Source organism: Magallana gigas, chromosome 8 (assembly GCF_963853765.1).
Source record: "Magallana gigas chromosome 8, xbMagGiga1.1, whole genome shotgun sequence".
NCBI classification, from domain to species: Eukaryota; Metazoa; Mollusca; class Bivalvia; order Ostreida; family Ostreidae; genus Magallana; species Magallana gigas.
This window is the reverse complement of record NC_088860.1, coordinates 11,833,399-11,854,669: the sequence shown is the minus strand read 5'-3', so window position 1 is coordinate 11,854,669 and position 21,271 is coordinate 11,833,399. Positions and strand designations below refer to the sequence as shown.

At 32.5% G+C, this 21,271-nt stretch overlaps 1 protein-coding gene across 3 annotated transcripts; it reads right to left on the bottom strand.

The window, feature by feature from the left end:
* Positions 1-1,163: 1,163 nt before the first annotated feature.
* On the bottom strand, positions 1,164-10,996 carry LOC105332933 (uncharacterized). 3 transcript variants are annotated; one of them, XM_066069188.1, is made up of 12 exons: positions 10,871-10,996; positions 7,741-8,138; positions 6,868-6,961; positions 6,690-6,785; positions 6,283-6,530; positions 5,767-5,953; positions 5,575-5,660; positions 4,900-5,323; positions 4,586-4,690; positions 4,205-4,434; positions 2,828-3,017; positions 1,164-2,534 (listed from the first exon to the last, which is right to left on the bottom strand). In XM_066069188.1, the coding sequence occupies exons 1-12, from the start codon at positions 10,920-10,922 to the stop codon at positions 2,479-2,481; spliced, it is 2,166 nt and encodes a 721-aa protein (XP_065925260.1). In that variant the 5' UTR covers positions 10,923-10,996; the 3' UTR covers positions 1,164-2,478. The 3 variants fall into 3 exon arrangements, with proteins under 3 accessions (XP_065925260.1, XP_065925261.1, XP_065925263.1); XM_066069189.1 differs by lacking the exon at positions 10,871-10,996 and adding an exon at positions 10,757-10,832; XM_066069191.1 differs by lacking the exon at positions 6,690-6,785.
* Positions 10,997-21,271: the final 10,275 nt, after the last annotated feature.

Here is a 21,271-nt window from a genome sequence, read left to right as displayed (position 1 = left end):
TATATATATATATATATATATATATATATATATATATATATATATATATATATATATATATAATACAATATCCTGATACGATATCATAGTTTATGAAACAATATCATACTGTATTTTTTAATATATCATATGTTTAATAATGTGATGTATAATGTGATATGATATTTTATCATATACTATATTGTATCATATATTATTTTATGATATTGTATTATGTGATCAATACAATTATCTATGGTGTGATGGAATACTGTATAATATTATTTGATACAATATCATATCTTGATATGTCATATCATTATTATATAATATCATATTGTATCATAATATATTACAGTTATGTATTATATTTTACCATGTTATAATATATTACACAATATTGTGTAGTATCATAGGATGCAATACTGTATTCTATAATAGTGTATTGATTTTACAATACCGTATGAAATGAGCATACGATTTTTAAACATTTTCTCAAACATATGATATTGTGTCAAACCCCCACTACAGTATCCATGAATATCCAAGATCATTAACTATCTAAGATTTTCATATGATATGATAAAGATGGTCTCATGTAAGTGATCCCTCATAATGGTGATGCATTGTCTCTAGCTCGGTGAGCTCTGTAATTTGTGCTTATCTATGTTTTTTCTTACGCTATGGAGACATCAATGGTTTTAAACAAATCATGAATATCTTGCATTAGATGAGGATAATTATTCAACTCAAGAAAAAGGAAATCATTCAAATAGTGAAAAAACAATCCCATTTGAACTCGTCTCTGCTATTTCCGCTATAAAAATATTGAAAATTTTTCATATAAAATACAGGAAATTACAAAGCCCATTGGCAGGTATTTTTTCCATGTAATAATTTCCTTGCGTGAAAACTGCACAAATATCAGTTTAAAATTACAGGTATTTTTTCAATAAATAAAGTCATAATTTATAAAATTATTTCTTCAAAAAACTATTTTATACTACATGTACTAATTCATTAATCTAATGAGTGCACATGTTCCATCAATTTCCACCACTTGCATGGAGCAGTTGATTAAATATTAACTCCCAAAAATTGATATTTTCCCATCAAATATTTTATAGTTGTGAAATTTCCAAGCCAAAATTCAATCAATACAGAAAAAATGCAACAAATAGCAATTCAAAATGTAGACGTTTTAATTAAATTTTATATTATTACATGTAACACAAATTTTGAAATATTTTGCAATTAATGTATAAGATACAAAGACAAAGTATTGGTTAGAGGTCTAAGATAAAAACAATAGAGTAATATATTATAAAAATGTCAATCTTGCTTTGGTGTACTTTAAAATCTCTGAAATCTTCTATAAAATAAACCTCTTAACGTTAATACATGCATATAACAACTCACATTTGGATATTTTTCTGCATTAATGTATCATAACTGCACCCATATATTGTCTGAATGTTGCTCAAAGAATTCATAAATTATTTTGAAAAGTATATATCTATATCTATTACTTTTAACGTTTTGTTTTCATTATTTAATGCTTTCAAAATGTCTGAATTTTTTTCTTAACGCTTATTGCATGCATAAGTGTAAAGGTATATAATGCTCCTGAATAAAGAAAAAAATATATACTGTAATAATATTACTGTCATGACAGCTCTTGTAAACATAACAGCTCTTGTAAAATGGTCATGATCTATGAGAACGATTGGAGATAAAATAAATAAAAATAGATATTGGAATGTCAACAAAAATATACATGTACTACATGTATTAAAATACATATATATGTTCAATATGCACATAACATAAAACAAGGCAACAAGAACAGTTTATGCTAGTATTCCCACTACCAATCAGATGATGTTAGAATGACAATGGTTGTACAACCTGAAATACATGTACATAAATGAAAGTTCATCTTCCAGCAGCAAAAAATGGAAAAATCATCACACTTTACAAAACCCTTGAGTGATTTTTGATTGGATCATGTTTTAAAATATACAAGCATGAGACATCCTTTCACCTCAGAACTGTAGAACTAAAACGTTATCTATTTGATTGTTCTGTTTTGATTTTCTCTTATTCCACCTTTACTTACGACCACTTCGCTTACATAAATTATGTATATTATGCTGTTGCAGAGTAATTATGAGATTTTAACATATTGAGTACATACATGTAAATCTGTAATTTACTGTAAAGGATTCAAATACAAAGAACAAATGTGTACATGATCATACACATTTAGGAAAACATACACAATTATACATACACAAACAGAGGAGTCATAATGTATGTAAATGTATAGGCATATATGATATCTTATATATACATTCATATGTACAATGCAAAATCCATCAAAGTCCATCAAGAAAAAACATAATGAAGGAATATTGTTCTATTAAGCCATAAAAATGTATACATGTATAACCACCATGTACCTCTCCCAGTTTTTTCTCTGTACTTAATTGATTCATCTCAAGGTGTATGTTTCAGTCTCCTCGTCATCTCCTCAGAAAGTGAGTACTTCCTATCTGTGAAATAGATGACAAATTTCATATTATATAAAAGTTAGATATATTGATTTCTTCAAAACACAATGCAATTTTATATGATGTGATATCCATCCATCTATCCATCCTTATTCTCTCTCTCTCTCTCCCCTCTCTCTCTCTCTCTCTCTCTCTCTCTCTCTCTCATACACACATATATTCATGTGTCTATCTGATACTGTATCTGTATAAAAATTAGTTCAAATCCAAATATTACTCCTTTGTAGATTTTCAATAAAATGAAGTAGAGGCATAAATAAATCTGTAAAACCCACCATCATAAAACACAATCTCGCAGTAATGAGCATATTCTATCAACTTCTGGGCCAGGATTGTCTGAATCTCTTCACAGAATATCTTGGCCTGTTTGATCTTGTCTGCTTCACTCAGTCCAGCAATCTTCACTCTCCACATTTCGTACAGACATGTAACGGTTGCTGCATACTGGCCGACAAATACAAACTCCTTCAATGAGAGCATTAAACCTCATTCACAGTCTAGGTGAGCTAAATGAGGCAATTTTGTAACAAACAAGAGATGTTTGTGAAACATTTATGCCCCCTCCCTTGGAAACATCCACGAAGAAAATAAACGTAAACTGCAAATAACTGGTATTTTTCTCAGTTCAAGGGCCATAACTCTGTCGAAAATTGCTCTATCATACCCAAAATCAAACTTGCCCTAGATATTATTAAGATAAATCTGTATATCAAATTTCATATCCATATGTGCACCCTCTGCGAAGAAAATGAGCAGAAACTCCAAATAACTGGAATTTTTCTATGTCCAAGAGGCATAACTCTGTTGAAAATTGCTCGATCGCACCCAATATCAAACTTGTCCTAGATATTATCATGATAAACCTGTATACAAAATTTAATTTCAATATGTTCATCCTCTGCTTAGGAAATGAGCGGAAACTGCAAATAACTGGAATTTTTCTACGTCCAAGGGCTATAACTCTGTCAAAAATTGCTCAATTGTACCCAATATCGAAGTTGACCTAGATATTATAATGACAAACCTGTATACCAAATCTAATTTCAATATGTTCATCCTCTGTGAAGAAAATGAGCGGAAACTGCAAAAAACTGGGATTTTTCTAAGTCCAAGGGCCATAACTCTGTAGAATTGCTCGATCGTACCCAATATCGAACTTGACCTAGATATAATCATGATAAATATATGTACTAAATTCCATTTCAATACGTTCATCCTCTGTGAAGAAAATGAACGGAAACTGTTGGTGGACCGACCGACAGACCGATCGACAGACAGCAGCAAAGCAATATGCCCTCCCTTCTTCGAAGGGGGGCATAAAAACTGGCAATATGATTAAAATTTACATTATAAAGTTTATGTATTGAAGATAACAAGGTTGTTACTTTCACTATTATAGGTCAGATCTAAAGCACATACAGCGATTGTCGTGACAATTTCTCAGTGCCAACTAGTCTTTGCAGTATAGGTGTTATATCACAACGATTGTGGATAAAGTATGGGTGTAAAATATTTGAAATAGTCATCATGAACCATTTTATCGTCGGTAAATTGCAAAATGAAGTTGTCGCAGTTAAAATTTGGGTTTCAGTTTGCTACAGCATTCATTTCATACACCAATAAGTAAAACATGTACATGTACCGGTACTTACTTCATCTTTGTCAAAAAATGTGTACATGTCAAAACTGTACTCTCGCCTGTTGCCACTGTGATCAACAAATACTGGACGGATGGTGTCCAAATATGATATAATATTATCAGCATCACTCAGTCTGACTTTACAATCACAAGAAAAAGGAACCAAAATGTACACTTTCTCCTTATAAATGGAAGAGCTTTTGTTGTGCCTCTTTAAAGCTCTGAAGATAGAATCATCCAATCCTAAAAAATGCACGAGCAGAATAGTCATGAATACTTTTCATGATATGAATTCTCAACACGAAAATGCAGAGTACTAATAAATATGCAAATGTGATTATCTATTTCTTCCAGTTATGGTGATAATTAAAACTAAATAATTGAGATTTTGTACCTTTCAGAACGAATGCTAGATAGTTCCAAACGTAAGTCCATGCCAATCCATATGCAACGTTCCCTGCAGGTATCAAGGTATCCTCATCAAAAGGGACATCCTTTTCTTCGTGTGAAAAAAAAAAGATTATAAAAAATCCATAGATATTCATGAAAAGTATTCATGTTCATTACAATCAAAATAATTTGTTTTAGAATTGCACAGTATGAAAAATATTTGGTCACAGTGTATATAATTTTCCACAAGCATTCAACAAGTCTACTCTGATTTACGAAATTGGTTGTCACATATGACACTTTTTTAAATGTCTATACCTTGTAAAGCGCAGTACAGTCTTTCCAAGTATCTTTTGTTTTTATCGACGACTACATAAGTCACAAATTGGATGGCATCTGGAATGTCGCTGTGTCTAGTGTCAACAAGTACAGGGATTAAACGATTTTTTTTTCCCTCTAAAAAAGACTCTAAAAGGCTTATTAATTGTAACTGTAAAGTTCTATCCTTAAGTGTTTTTCTTGTTAATATCACAATAGTCCAGTAGCAATTCTGTACGACATATTCAAGATCTGAAATGGCTCTTTGTCCTTCCCTCTGATCCTCAGTAACTAGCTTTATGCTCCTTTTTTTCAAATGATCAATTATTTCAGTCCCAATCACACGGCTTTCGTCACCATAAAGCAAAAAAGCATCATGCTTAAAATCAGCTGAGCTTAATCTCCTGCTCAATGGTCTCTCTAACTGAAAAGTAAAACAAAACGTACATGAAAAAGCAAAATATTGAGCTAAATGTAAATTCGCTTACATTTATCACTTTTTCTCAATTCTAATAGTACTGAAATTTAATTAAAGTTAAATTAAAATAATTTTTTTTTCTTCACTCAAAAATGTTTATTCTTTCACAACATTTACATATGAAACGGCAATAAACGTTGTACATAATACGGTGAAATAAAAAAACTGATGGGAAATAGGGTAAAAATAACACAAACCATTCCTTCTTTAAAAGATTCCACATACAAATCTTCTTTAATTGCTTTAATAAGAACATCAGCCAGCACAAATCCAGGTGTGTTTTCTGAAAAGATCATCATAATTAACAAATAAATGAATGATGATATTTTCGTTTATGCAGATATTTTCTGCAAAACATATTTTTAAAAATCAATTAAAATAGCACGTACCATTGTACATAATTACTTTGGCTTTGTTTAGGGTCTCTTTCAAACCTTCGTGTCTAAGCAAGACGCTAAGAGTATGGTAGAATCGCCCTGCCTGGATCCGCCTCTCACGTAACTCAGAAGATGATTCATCTATCATTCTTCCTAATCCTGCTATAACTGCGGGATATTCAGCTACACAGTAGTACTCCTACATGTTAAATATTAAATTAGGGGTAAATGTTAAATTTGGCTTTGATGATGCAAAAGTATTACATATATTTGAAAAGCATTTATTTTGTGACTTGATCATTTAAGCTTTGCTTTCTCTTATCACACAACGAAAAATGTGTAAAAACAAAAACCCAACTGAAATTAAAAAAAAAAAAAACAACTGAAATCCACCGATCGCGATATGCAAAGAAAACAACATTACTGTACAAATGCACGCAATAAAAAATCAAGTTTTATAGAGGTACAGAGATTCATTTTAACACAAAAAAACTAACAATCTTAACACGTCATTTTCTTTTTACATACGCTGCCATCTGTGTCTCTGACGCAATAGATTGTCATCTGCGGCTCTCGTTTGCTTCCGGACCGTAATTTGGGTAATTTTTGTAATTTTTCTGTCATAACAATGATTCTCTGTTCTGAGCTATCTTTGGGTATGTCTTCAATGACTCGAGGACACTGGCAGTTTTCTGGAACCAACTCGTACAATTTCTTAGAAAATCTGGTTGGACATTTCTTGTAGATTTCTGTTCTCTCTACACAAGCTGCCATGTCTGTGAAATTAAAAATAAAGAAAAATAAAGAAAATATAAGGTTAAGTACACAGTGCACTCTGTAATGAATAAATGATTTGATGCAACAACCGTTATCAAATTATAGTAAAATAAATAGTCACTAAAAAAATGTAATATTTAAGCCAATCTTAATTAAACCTGGAAGAATATATTTCAACAGTCCTAAGTAATGACACCAAACATGAGAATGCACAATGCTCGCAGCGGGCAAATGTTCTTCAGTATGTTTTCTTTCTACAAAAAAAAACTCTATTTACACAAGGTATGCACTTATTAAACATTTCAATCCAATTTATCTTGTTCTAAGAAATAATACCTTTGATTTTAGAGACCAGCTCATCTAGGATGTCGTTGATGTCATTGTCATTTCGTATGTCTACATGTGGAACATAGTTTAGTATGTCCAATGCCTTAAACAGCAAGAGTAACAGTCAAAATCATTAGATAAAATATATCACATTGTATATGTAATTATATCCTTTCAAGCATTAAACAATTAAAGTACGCGCGGATGCTAACTCTGAAATTCAGAGAGTTTTATTCGTTTTGAGAAGAAAAAAATCTTCAGGAAATTAAAGAAAGTAGTTTTGTCGATCAAGAGAAAAAGCAGGCAAGATATTTAACACTAAATTAGATTCTTCACAGAGGCTTCAATATATTGATTCATAAAAATTGCTGTAAAGCGCCAATGATCAATTTAAAATTTAAAAATAAAAACAACAGTACGAACTTACGACAGTGAACATAAAAGTAACTGTTATACAAGTACAAAATGAAGGACACAATGAATAATAGAATATTATAAATTATGGACCTCATTGTAGGACGACATGTGGTTAAATGAACCCATGTTGAGTGATATCGACCGAGCTTGCGAGGTCGATATCACTTTTTGTGTCTGAGGTCGATATCACGAAAATTAGATATTACTGCAGAATAGATAAACGGATTATGATTGAAGAAAATCTCGCACATTATTTCTTTTTAATATTCTGTATTTGTTAATTCCCATTGAAAACTTGTCTTAACAATACCCTTTTCTATTGATACTGCCGAGTCGTGCGATATCATATTTAGCGAGAGCGCTTTCGCGTCGATGTCATAATTTAAGAGAATGAATGGCACGTGATGTACTTTCAGCGAATGAAAATGACTAAAATTATCGTTGTTTATGATATATCTAAAATACCACTTCTTGTTCAACAGAATTTCCTTTTCGCAGAACAACAACAGACATGATGTTATGTCGTTGAGACTTCTCTAGAGCCATCTGAAGTTCTAATGAACACCATGGACTTTCCTGGGAGTGTTTTGTCAGTACCATCAAGGACTTCCGGCACTGTCTTACAGCTCGGGCTATACTAGATAATACACATTCACCCGCTCGGAAATCCTCTTCATCCACCAGAACTTTAAGGTTTTGACGTTCAAGCAATGGCTTCAACTTTAACAGTGCAAATTCTTTGTCCTCCTTCGGTTCATTGGCGTGAATCAGAAACACGTCATGAGTGATGTCAACATCGGTACCTTCATCGTCTGCCATTACCTTGGTTCGACTCCAACAAATAATGGTTTGGTATAAAAATCCTACACAAAAACAAGCTGAATCAGTGGAATGAATTAGTTTTTTGTAATAGGTTAAGAAATTTTATAAAGAGGGGAGTTTAAAACGTCAAGTACTTGTAATAATGGTGATATTTGGATTCATTTTGTCATCGAGTAGCAACTTCAATACAAATTAAGCTACCTCTCTTGCTTTAGGCCGGTAACCCAAAGCACCATGCATGATAACCAACAATTACACAGTGAATGACACATTGCAACAGAAGATTTTTCTTATCGTAATTCATTCGTATGATAACTAGAAGTTCCCTGATTTCAGTTAAGAGGTCGACAACTAAGGGAGATGTGCGGGCATTTTGTTTATTTGATTATCAAAATATAAACTTTTTTTGAACTGGATAGTTTCTGCGGAAATAATGCGATCAAAAGATAAAAAAAATAATCATTAGTATGAGTATTTTACATTTTTTTTGTATGCAAATTACTCATACAAGAACAGAACCATGCCTTTTTAATCACTTTGAACTGCGCAGCTACAGACTTAAATTCAAGATTGAAAAATCTGAAAAATGTGAGAGGAGGAGCACAAGTTCTGGGCCTTCTTGTTCGATCTTAAGCCTTAGAAAAAATATAAATATCTCAAACCACGCTTAGCCGTGAGTAAACATATATTTGATATCATTTACATGAAGGACAGATTAGACAAATCTTACAGCAATTTAATCTCTTAGCTATACATGAAAATTGACATAATGGACCGCCCAATAACTTGATTTATAATGTTAAAGCCAGTTGATCAATTGGCTAGACAGGTCCAATTTATCACTAAAATTAAAAAATACGGACAGTATGTGTTTGTGATACTCTGATACCGTGTATGGCATTTTATGGGCAAGATAAGCTTAATATTCTAGACTCCGGAATCAATGTCATTTTAAAAATTAACAAGAATAGATATGGGTTACTCCACATCCAAGATATTCGAATTTTAAATTACGTGAATTATTATTGTGCTTAGCCGATCACTGTTAAAATCAAAGTTAAAATCACTGAACTTGTTAAAAAAACTGGCGAATATAGCTCAAATACTGCAGCCAGTCTTGCGTCACTAGCAAACAGTGCACACATCCTAAATAGAGTTTACACGAGTGCGATCAGAAATATGGTGCAGGTGTTGCATAACCATTCCGTCATTAGAAAAAAGAATACCACACTCATACACAATAAATAATTAAAGAGAGTATGTGATACATGTAACTAACGAACAATAATCTTGAAAGTAATATTATTATTGTAAAAATATAAGATAAATTTATCAGTGATAAATAGTCAATCGAAGAATAACCTATATTTTTGTGAAAAAGACTCAAAAGGCAGATAGCGTAGGAATATAAATACTTCACATTTATATTTCTTTGAAGAAGGAGATTTTTAAAAATAATTTTACGTTAATTTTGTTTCCTTTTACGTAATAGTCACGTATAAAATATACGTTGATATCCTAAACATATGTTATAATGTTGTATCTGCTGATGATGAATGGAACTATATATTTTTGCGCAATTGTGTAAAAAGTACCTGACTTTATAATATATCTTGAATAGAAATGAGTAATTATAAGCACAGTCTGCACTGATCGAATATATTTTAAAAATCTTGAAGTGAGGTTTTGTCCTCAGGAAATAAAAACCAAACCTCTAACCGTTGTAGCAAAATAGAACAAATCCCAGGTCAAAACATGAAATACAAAGAACACTGGTTTGTGACACTTAAAAATAAATCTGCGATTTATGAAAGCGAGATACTACCCAGGCACGTATTGATCATCACTTTTTTGGGATGAGTCTGCCCCCCCCCCCCCCCCCCTCCTTAAAAAACGATGCTACGTGCCTGCTGCCTACTGTTAAATCTCATGTTAAATGCTTAAAATAAAAAAATCGACATCATTTGAGAGTGTTTTACATGTTGTTTTAGATATGCAAATTACAGATGCAAGAACAGAACAACGCCTTTTAATCACAAAGAACAGCTTTAGAACTGTGCAACTGCTGATTATTTTGTTTGAAAATTTTAAACAAATGAAAAAAATATGAAAGAGGTTCATTGGTGTCCTCTCTCACCATTTGTTTAGAAAAAGATTAAAGAAACCCTGTTTTTATCTGTCGAAAAGGGTCTATTTTTAGAACAAGTAAAAATCCAGTCTATATATAGAAAACCTGTGTCTATGGAGTTTGGCAACATATTTTCATTCGGAAAAAACAATCTGTACTGAATGTGTCAGACACCTCCATGCCAGTTCCAAGTTTTGACGTGTTTTTTATTTTCAGTTCTGCAAGTTTATAATTTCACTTTCGATTTACATGTACCCAGCTTTTTTTATACCGATTTCCAATTATAGTAATTAATTTGATCATTTTCCAACCTAGATCTTGTCAGAAATCATTTAAGAAATTGGATAACTTTTTTGTATAGCGTAAACCGAGGGCCCTCTATAAATCCAAGATGGCGAGTGTCGTCCCTTTACCTTTTTTAATGTACAATAAATCCAATTTTAACATGATTGAAACAGGGGTTTTTGGTGAATTTTTTTTATTGCAATATACCGAAATACACTTAAGATTAAAAATTTTGATCTTATTTACCTTTGAGAACAAATAGTAAAGAACTCCACTACCTGACAACCGAGCCCCTGTGAACTGTTTGTGAATAAAATACAACATACGTTGAACTAGGCCTAACGGTAGGAGAAAACTTACCAAAAGACTTGAAGTTTACTGTTATGTGTCGAAGGATTACACGCAACAGCATTTAACGGGTGATCATGTCTAAAATGAATAAGAAACTTTCTGTTATTTAAGGAAAATCCATAATTCCAGTTTCGATTTACCTGTACCCAGCTTTTTGATCCCGATTTGCAATCATTGCTAAAAACTAGAGCAGAGCTCGTTGCAAGCAACGAGGAGGTCTTCTGTTAAATCTTCCAGTCAAGAAAGGATTGCCAATCAGTCTTAATAAAACCAACCCCTTTCTCCTTACACTTGTCCGGGTCTGACAGGTATTGATAGGAGGCCATCTTCACACGACCTTAACATCTAACCAATCAGGGCTTTAGAAAATCAATTTGAACTCTTCAAAAGGAGACAGAAAAATTAATTCACGCATATTTTCTATGTATTAATGCACCCACCAGACTGAAGAGTATTGAAGAATTACACCTAAATGTATCATAAAACAGATAAAGGCATGTCTGTGATAAGTTATGGGTATATTAAGATTTGTATATAATTTCATATGTATTATAAGTATCATAATTTGTATTACAATGAGCTGTAAAGCTCAAGCACAATAAATTGAAATGAGTTTAATTGTATGTAAATGTAGAGGTCATGAGAAGATGACCTCTAATCAATACCCATCAAACCTGTGAGTGTTTGAAGAAGGGATGGTTTTCATTAAACTGTATTGTCAATATGATAATAGTAAGTTCAGAAAATCGAAAACGAGACTCACTTTCAAAGTACACGTATTTTTTTATACCAGCCGAATTCTCCGTTTAACTTACTTCAGCGTTATATCAATTTATGATAACTTACAAGTTGCTGTCCTTTAAAAAAGGACTGCAATACGTGGACCATTTGCATGTGTTTCCATCGAAAACGTGAAAGCCTTAAAATTCAATAGTTAAATTTTAATCTCAGAATTTAAAGGGTTCATACTTCTAAAATAATTATGATCTATATTAATGAAGATTGCATGTATAGTATCAGGCATTCGGCGAATTCTACTATTTGCGCACACATTACGCTTTGCACTACTTTGTTAACTATGCAGTGACAGCTTTGTGTAAATCTTTTTCATATTTTGATGCATTTTTCTTGAGATTTAAACTTTTATATAGTGACTTAATTATTCAATCATGTATTATATACAGTCACATAATTACTCAATCATACTTAAATGCTTAAATAATTTTAATCGGGAAGTACTCTAGCCTCGCCATCTATAAAAGTAAAGTTCAGCTATAGTCTGTCCCAAGATATTTATGCTGCATATTTGAACGATTTTTAATAAAAATACACATACCTGTGACTGAAGTGCAATTAAAATCGATGAAAGGGAAAAGATAACTTCATTCACACATTATCATTTTTCCCTCGTAAAAATTCACAGGAACGAAAACAGATTTCCTACGGAGATTTATAATGGGGAATGTTCACATCTTTTCTCCATTCGGAAATACTCGGGACCCCTCGCGCAATTTTTCAACGTTATCATCCGGGCGTCTTCATCTCCTTGGCAATGGAAAAACCTCGTAGACTTTTTATTTTTAGCCGTGTACCGATACCCGACAAGCTAGAGGGGGCGTTTCAAAGGGGAAATCTTGGGATTTTTTCATACTATTGAATGATCATCGTCTGAACCAAGAGGTATTTATAAATATTGAATAATATAAGAAAATATGCGGCAAAAATATCTTGGGACAGACTATACATGTACTCGGAAAACAACAAAACATTGCAAATTAAGCTATTTGATGCATGTTGTAGTTTCGGCATGATATTACCTTATTTCATAATACTGACAGTGTATATCACATGCCGATCATTCCTTTAAAAGGAATACTTTGTTTCTGTAATGTTTACCGACAATATGGCATGGAATCCCGATCCCGATTTAAATAAACCTGTGCTAGCCTGGTTCCCTGAGCTACCCATTAAGCACAGGAACCAGGCTAGCTCATGCGCAGACTGAATTTTCCCCATAGCATGCGGTTTAACCTCGCTTATATATTTTCTGCGTGGACCTCAGGGTCCACGCAAAAAACATCCATCTTATATGCATATGTATTTAATTACTCCAACCAGAAAATCAAAACAATAAATACGTTTGCGTACAACTGATGACAGGATACAAACTACTGGTATGCCAATATCATAGAGTAATAAAAACAAAATCCACTGCACTGATGCATGGAAAACAGTGTTATGTTTCATAAACATTTCGATTCCCTGTACTTATACTCACACCTCTACCGCTATCATATTAAATAATTTATGTAAAAAGTGCAGTGTTAAAATTAAACGATTGAAAAGAACACCAATTGTAAATAAACGATTACGCCTTCTCCCACCTGAGGGTGCGCTAGTAGTATACGAGACTGAGGTGCGCAGTGGTAGGGATAACTCTCCGTATAAAGTTTGGTCATGCATGCATTCAGCTTTGTTTTTGAAAGGATAAGCATATTTATCCGAAATCTTGACAAGCAATGGAAAGATATTCTCAAATCTTCAAAATCATAATCCGTGGTGGTGGTTGGGGTTGTGAGGCAGCTCTAACTTCTAAACTTTTAGTATAAAAACGAAATCATATTAATATGATTTCGTTTTAAATATGCCAATAATTTTATTTTGCCTTTACCGTTCATCTAAAAAGTGTGTGTGGGGTGGGGTGGGTCAATACTCCAAAATTTAATTTTCTAATTGTAAATTTAAGGAAAATTTTGGCTGCAAGCAAAACTCCCACTGAATCAAAAATCTTTTTTGCCACTTTTATGCGACAGAAGAGAGACCTCTGGTTTACAATTATTTCTATCTTAACACATCCTAGTATCCATATACATGTTTTATCAAAGATGCCTAATGCATAGGAGTAATAAAAATAACAATTATACAAACATTACCTCATAATGATTTTATTGGCGATTTAGGCCACGGCTGCTTATAATAAGGGAGCCAGGCATCAATCATTGCCTTGTTGGGCATCCCCAGACAACACAAGCAAGAATGGTGAGCCCTGGGAACAGATGCTCACCTGATGAGTTTTTCTCTGAAATTATAACAAGAAAAACACGAGAGAGCAGCGGAACTAAGTATAGCAAACGTTTAAACATTTACATTGGGGAAAAAAATTGACGGGTTTGGGAGGGAGGGGGGGATTTTTTCGAGAAGACTGACGAACTTGTGTATGACGTCACAGATTTGGTTGAGGTTACTAATATCCGAAAGGCCAAAAGAGCCTGAGAACACTGATAATACTACATTCAAGGCAAGACCCATTTGAATATTGAAATAAGCATATTGGCCCTTCGATAAATGGATTTAACCCTGAATGGTTAAATCCTATTAGTTATTATATAATATTTTGGAATTTTTTAAGATACAATGTTATATATTTAGAGGTATATGTGGCGTATGTTCAGTGAATAACAATAATAAGATCTGATTATTTGCTTCATTTTTTTTTACTTAAATATAGGACTGTCACAAAAATTACGCTTTAAAAGTCAATCGCATAACATAAAGATACAAGAACTCAAAAAATATTTTTTTTATTTTTCTACCGGTGTAACGACGAAAAGTGACCCCCGTAGAATATTGACCGAGGGTCATTTTTCTACGTAGAAAAATGACCCACTCAGTTGTAGAATACTTGGAAAACATCGTAGAAATTATGGTCTTAGGGTTATATTTCTCCGTGTGGGTTGTAGAAAAATGACCCCGTAGATCTAGAATATTGACTAAATTTTTATTACATATTCTATGTTTACTAGTTTTTGGTCCATTCCTTTTCCTTAGGGTGGATACAGGGATGGTGGTAATGATGGAGGGAGGAGAATTATTGTTACTTAGATTTTTTTAAAGGGGGGGGTTGGGTATTCATGGGAAGGTGGTCGAGGGCTATTATAGGTTAATTTAATAAGTGACACGATTATTGAATATTGTGATCTGTGGAAACTTCATGTAACATTGAAAAGACAAAAGTAATAATCTTCTCTAAAGGTCGTGTTACAAAAGAATTTTTTTTATACAGAGATGTACATCCTGAAATTGTGAATGAGATCAAATATATTGGTGTTATTTTGTCTCTTAGTGGATCTTTTAAAAGTACACAAAAACATTTAACTGACCAAGCCTTCAAAGCTTTGTATGGAGTATTTAGAAAAATAAGATATTTTGATTACCAATCGACTGTCAATTTGGTCTGTTTAATAAAGTTATTAGCCGAATCTTATTAGTCCCCTACCGGTTTTCACCGGAGGGGACTATAGCTTTCCTCTGCGTCCGTCAGTCCGTCTGTCCGTCCGTCTGTCCCACTTCAGTTTTCCACACTTTTTTTCTTTATGTGTTTGAGGAATAATATGAAATTTGCCGAACAGCTTCAAAATGTCAAACTACAGATCAAGTTTATACTTTTGTAGCGTCTGGTTGACATATTTTCGAGAAAATTGATTTTTTATATTCCAATTTTTTAATGTTCGGGTTCGATATTCTGCATAACAGTGCATTGTTTTCACAATTTCCACAAACCGGTAGGGGACGTGTATTGCTTATGCAATACTCTCAGAATGCTTGTTTTATGGTTGTGAAGTGTGGGGCTACGAAAACACAGATATTTATTAGAGAAAGTTCATTTAAAATTTTTGAAATTTGTTCTGCATATTAAGTCTAGTACCCCAAATTGTATGGTTTATGGGGAAACTGGACGATACCCTTTGATAATCTGTTATCAAGGTACGAATAATAACTTATTGCGCTAAACTTTTACTTGCACACGATTGTAAGCTTACGCAAATAATGTATCGCTATTTTTATAAATTTTTTTCTGAGCTGGGTTCGTTTATGCACCCATGGTTGAAATATGTTAGAGATATTTTTAACTCATGTGGTCTTTTCTATGTCTGGATTAATCAAAGTTTTTCTAGTATCAACTGGCTAAAACATATTGTTAAAGGGGCATGGTCACGATTTTGGTCAAATTTTATTTTTCTGTTTTTGTTATTTGCAATGCTTTAGGAATGCATTTCTAATGATCAAATGAAATTTGGGTGCCAGTCGTTGAGTTTTAAGCAAGACACTGGGATTACAATTTTTCGTCATGTAAACAAGACTCGTGCCCTGTTTTTGTTTACATAGGTTCAATATACCAGTAAAAAATCTTTTCAAAGCTGGTTTGTCTATCTTATTATTCATTTTAAGCATAAATAAACAGTTCTTAACGATTAACACATTCATTTTAGTTTTAAAACTGGAATTTGCACTTCAACATTCAAAATGTAAACAAACGCTTTGTTTACATAGCAATGAGTTGTAAGCTCTGTAACTCGCTTATGACTCATCAAATGACCCTCAAATTTCAGTTGCCTATTAAAAATGCCTTACTGAAGCAATGTAAACATTAAAATCGAAAAAATAATTAATTTTTTGACCAAAATCGTGACCATGCCCCTTTAAAGAAACGCTCATAAAATTGGTTAATGAATGTAGAAAATGCACCCAAATGTTTGAATTACAGAATCTTTAAGAAAAGCACTGGACAGGAAATTTATCCTTAAAATAAAACTTCCAAATGATTTACGATTCATATTAACAAAATTGAGTACCTGTAATCATAAATTACCAATTGAAACTGGAAGATCGATTAATAGAGATATGTCATAGAATTTGTTCGTTATGTAATAAAACACTTTGGGTGACGAATACCACTTTATAATGGAATGCCAGGCATTTTCTTTATTCTGCAACAAATTAATTTAGGAAAAATATTCAACATATGTTAACACTAATAAATATGGGAACCTTATGAATACCAGTGACATTGATTCATTCAAAAAAATGTCCATATTTGTTGAAAAAAATATTAGCTCGATTTATTTAACTCTGTACTCTTCCCAACTTGACTCTGATTTTTGTACATTTGTAAATATTTTTGTTTTTGCACCTCATGTACCATTGATATGGTTTGAGTGTTGTTATGTTACAACAGGCTTACAAAGAATGCATCTAAAAAATAATAAATGCTTGATTTAAAACCATATAAACATTACTAATCCCAACTTTACTTGGATTTACCATACAAGTTTCCCAGACAATCATACTCATTTTTAGCAGTTTCTAAAAGTAGAAACACAGCTGCTTTTTGTTACTTTTCTCGAAAAAGTGATCTCATAACTGAGTGTCAATAAAGTATAACATCTATTAAGATAGATTTGTTGATAAGTAAAAAACGTGGTATAAGACCTGCTGTAAGGACTAGATTGCAAACACAAAGATTTATATTTACCAAACTTACAAATCATAAAATAATATTACCTGTTATCCCTAATCATATCCTACTGTTTACTTTTAGTTGTAAAGGCTTGAAAGTTATGTACAACTTATTATTAGACAAAAAAAAAGAGAAACATGTACATCTATATCAAAATGGACAGAAAAGGGTCATAATAATGCACAAGAAACCTCGAACAAAATATTTGAACTCCATTTTAAATCTACACAAGAATCAAAATTACATTGATTACAGTTCCAAATTCTTCATAGAATTTTCCGACAAATAAATATCCTTTCAAAACAAACTAGAGGTACTGTGAGCAAGCTCACAATTGATACCCCCCGCTAAGAAAAAATCATATCTCATGTTTTTTTTTCTATTATAGAAATATTGGATGAATCTATTTCATCGTCCATTTTCTATAAATAACAACTGCTTTATTTTTTAAAACTGTTAATGCTTATATGAGTACACAAACCAATTTGTATTCTTTAAATTCCATTTTAGTTCAAGTTAACTGTTAATGCATGAGGACATTTGCATCTTTATGTTTACAAACATGACTCGAATCAAACGAAATTCCACATGTCAAGCAGCCACTTAATATAAACATTTTGAATTATTGGTATACTGAGCCCGATCTTTTTTTTAACCATGACCTTGAACTTCCTCAATTGACCTTTGGTCAAGGTCATGACACACTCTCAGGTTATAAGCATTCTTGATGTGAATTAAGAATTTCCAATACTTGTCCATTAGAAAGATATGGACTGGACACGAGTTTTACACTTTTCTGCAAGTGACCTTGGCCTTGCCCAAATGACCTTGGGTGAAGGTCATGACCAACCCTTAGCTCATAAGCAATCTTTGTTTGAACTGAGAACTTCCAATGTTTCTCCATAAGAAAGATATGGACCAGACAAGAACTTTGCATTTTTTCTGCCATTGACCTTGACCTTGTCCAAATGACCTTGGGTGAAGGTCATAACACACCCTTAGGTCATAAGCAATCTTTATGTGAACTGAGAACTTCCAATGTTTCTCAATTAAAAAGATATGGACCGGACACGAATTTTGCACTTTTTCTGTCAGTGACTTTGACCTTGCCCGAATGACCATGGGTTAAGGTCATGACATACCCTTAAGTCATAAGCAATCTTTGTGTGAAGTAAAATCTTCCAATGTTTCTCCATAAGAAAGATATGGACTGGACACGAATTTTGCACTTTTTCTGTTGTTGACCTTGACCTTGTCCGAATGACCTTGGTTCAAGGTCATGACACACCCTTAGGTCATAAGCAATCTTTGTGTGAAGTAAGAACTTCTAAAGTTTCTCCATAAGAAAGATTTGGACCGGACACGAAATTTGCCTTTTTTCTGTTGTTGACCTTGACCTTGTCCGAATGACCTTGGTTCAAGGTCATGACACACCCTTAGGTCATAAGCAATCTTTGTGTGAAGTAAGAACTTCTAATGTTTCTCCATAAGAAAGATATGGACCGGACACGAATCGAACAGAGATACGGACAGACGGACGGACGGACGGACGGACGGACGGACGGACGGACGGACGGACGGACAAGGTGATTCCTATATACCCCCCCCCCCAAACTTCGTTTGCGGGGGTTATAAAAAGCAGAGTCTCATGTGTGAACGTTCTGTAAAAGAGATGAAGAGAGTATTCAACATTAATTCTAATTATGAATGTACTGTTGTAACAGAATAATGGACTGGTTTTAAAGAATATATTTTGAGACACATTTTTTTATCAATAACATTTGATAAACAATAATTACATGTACATGTACTTCTTTTTAGAAAATATAAAAATAGAGAAATCTATGATTTTTTAAACTTGGAAATTCTTATTGTGAGGCAATATATATATATTTGTTTGTAAATATAAAAGAAACGCTAATCCAAATATACGTACGTGATTTAAAAACCTAAAAATATATGCTTATGAAAAATTTCAGATGTAAGGAATTTAAGAAAATAAGCTTTAATGGTGTAGTATATAAGGAAAAATTGTTTCTTTAAGAAAATAAGCTTTAATGGTGTAGTATATAAGGAAAAATTGTTTCTTTATTGTGTTTTTTTCTATTTTGTTTAGAACTGCAATGGTTTTTTTTAATTTCTTTATCCGCTTTCAAGTATCCATGTAGAACAGGGTCCTATCGCGTGAATATGGCTTATACAGTAAAACTCGGTTATAGCAAAGTCCTTGGGACCAATGGAATTCCTTCGTTATATCTGTAATTCGTTATATTCATATAATGAATTCGTAATATCTATAGCGAATTCACTATAAATGCATGTTTTCTTTCACCAGACAATAATTTTTGTTAAATAGGGCTCAAATAAAAATAGATTACTTTGATGCCTTTAATAATCGGATTGTGAATTAAAAAAATAATGTAACAATAAATTTATTCAAATTATTTTGTTAAATGGTAGCCCAAACTTTTTTAAACTGTAAAGGGATTCGTTATAAATCTGTGAAATGTTGTTATTTTTGAAAATCAGTTCGCTATATCCTTAAATTCGTTATATCAGAATTCGTTATAACCGTAAAATTTTGCAAAGATTTGTTAAGAATTTTACCGGGGACTCAAAAATCTTCGCTATATCCGAGAATTCGCTATATTCGTTTTCGTACTAAACGAGTTTTATTGTATATTATTTACAGATGTAAACAATTCTCTCTCTCTCTCTCTCTCTCTCTCTCTCTCTCTCTCTCTAAAAATGTACCTTTACTACACACGGACTATACATTTGTACAGTATAAAATATTCAAATAATCAAAAGTTTTCCAATATGATTGTATCAACTAATTTACGAAGTATATCACGTTTGTACATGAATATGTTGTGAAAATGGAAAATTCAATCAAAGAAAGAGTAAAAAACGAAGTCATCATCAACGTGTTGCATATTGCATACAGAGAGTCGGAAAAGGGGTGGCTTTACATTATTGCAGTGTACTTGACGGTTCAGTATAGCTCAGTTTATTTAAGCAAAATTCTTCTGTCAGATAAACAGCATGCGGTCTAATATATATCATTAGTGAATGACTGCAAAATTGCATCCTCCAATAATTGATTTAGCGAAGCCATTAATCATTACCTTTTGATTAGAGTAGAATTTTATGTCAGACATTAAAATATACAAAAAAAAAAACGCGTTATTTGTCGAAATTTCACATCTGCCTTCTGGATTTTTTTTCTAAAAATATGTAAAACGTAGTCATAAAATTTAAGTTTGTTTACTAAATCATCAACCATAATAGTGGGGCCTATTTAGCAAAACGAGCATAATGCAAAAAGGGAGCGCATGCGAGCACATCATAATGCATATACATCGGGGGGACCACAACCCTAGAAAGGCTTAGTGAAGGGACAAGGCCACAAAGCAGGCTGACAAGTATACTTCAAGATAAACACAGATATCGCTTTGTTCAAAATGATGTTATACCGCGGTATAATGTAAAAGGGTAAAACGGTAGTTCTGTCTAAGGCCTTTGCAAGTTTTTTCTTTGTTTAGCGTCCACCCAAAACTCAAAAACCTGTCTTTCTATCAGGAAAAAACCCACAAACATTAAGAAAAAAACACAACTTTAAAAGTTCAACAAAATAAAATTTGTTATATATTTTGAAGTTTTTCTTCATTTTGTAACAAAAATAACATATATGTGCTGTCCTGGAGACAGTAGTATAACCTTTATTGTGTAAGGTAAAAAGCTGAAAGAATACAAAAAACAATTACAGCAATGTGACAATAGAGTAGAAATAAAATGACTTATGACAGGAACAGTGTTCCATACTTTTTTAGAACAAATAGGGGAGGTTTGCAAATAATACAAATTTCCTAACAAATTTCTCGCTAAATTACTTATAGATAATAGTTAAATCACTTACAAAAAATAGAAGACAGAATTATGAGTAAATCTTTCCTAAATTGCAATAATTGAAAGTTGACTGTCAACCACGTGTAGTACATGTGTATAAAACATCGAACAGTTATTTTGCAGAAATTAGAAATCATGCATAAAAAAGGTTGCATCAGAAGATAGCCTACATTCATATCTAATCATTTACACAATGCATAAGA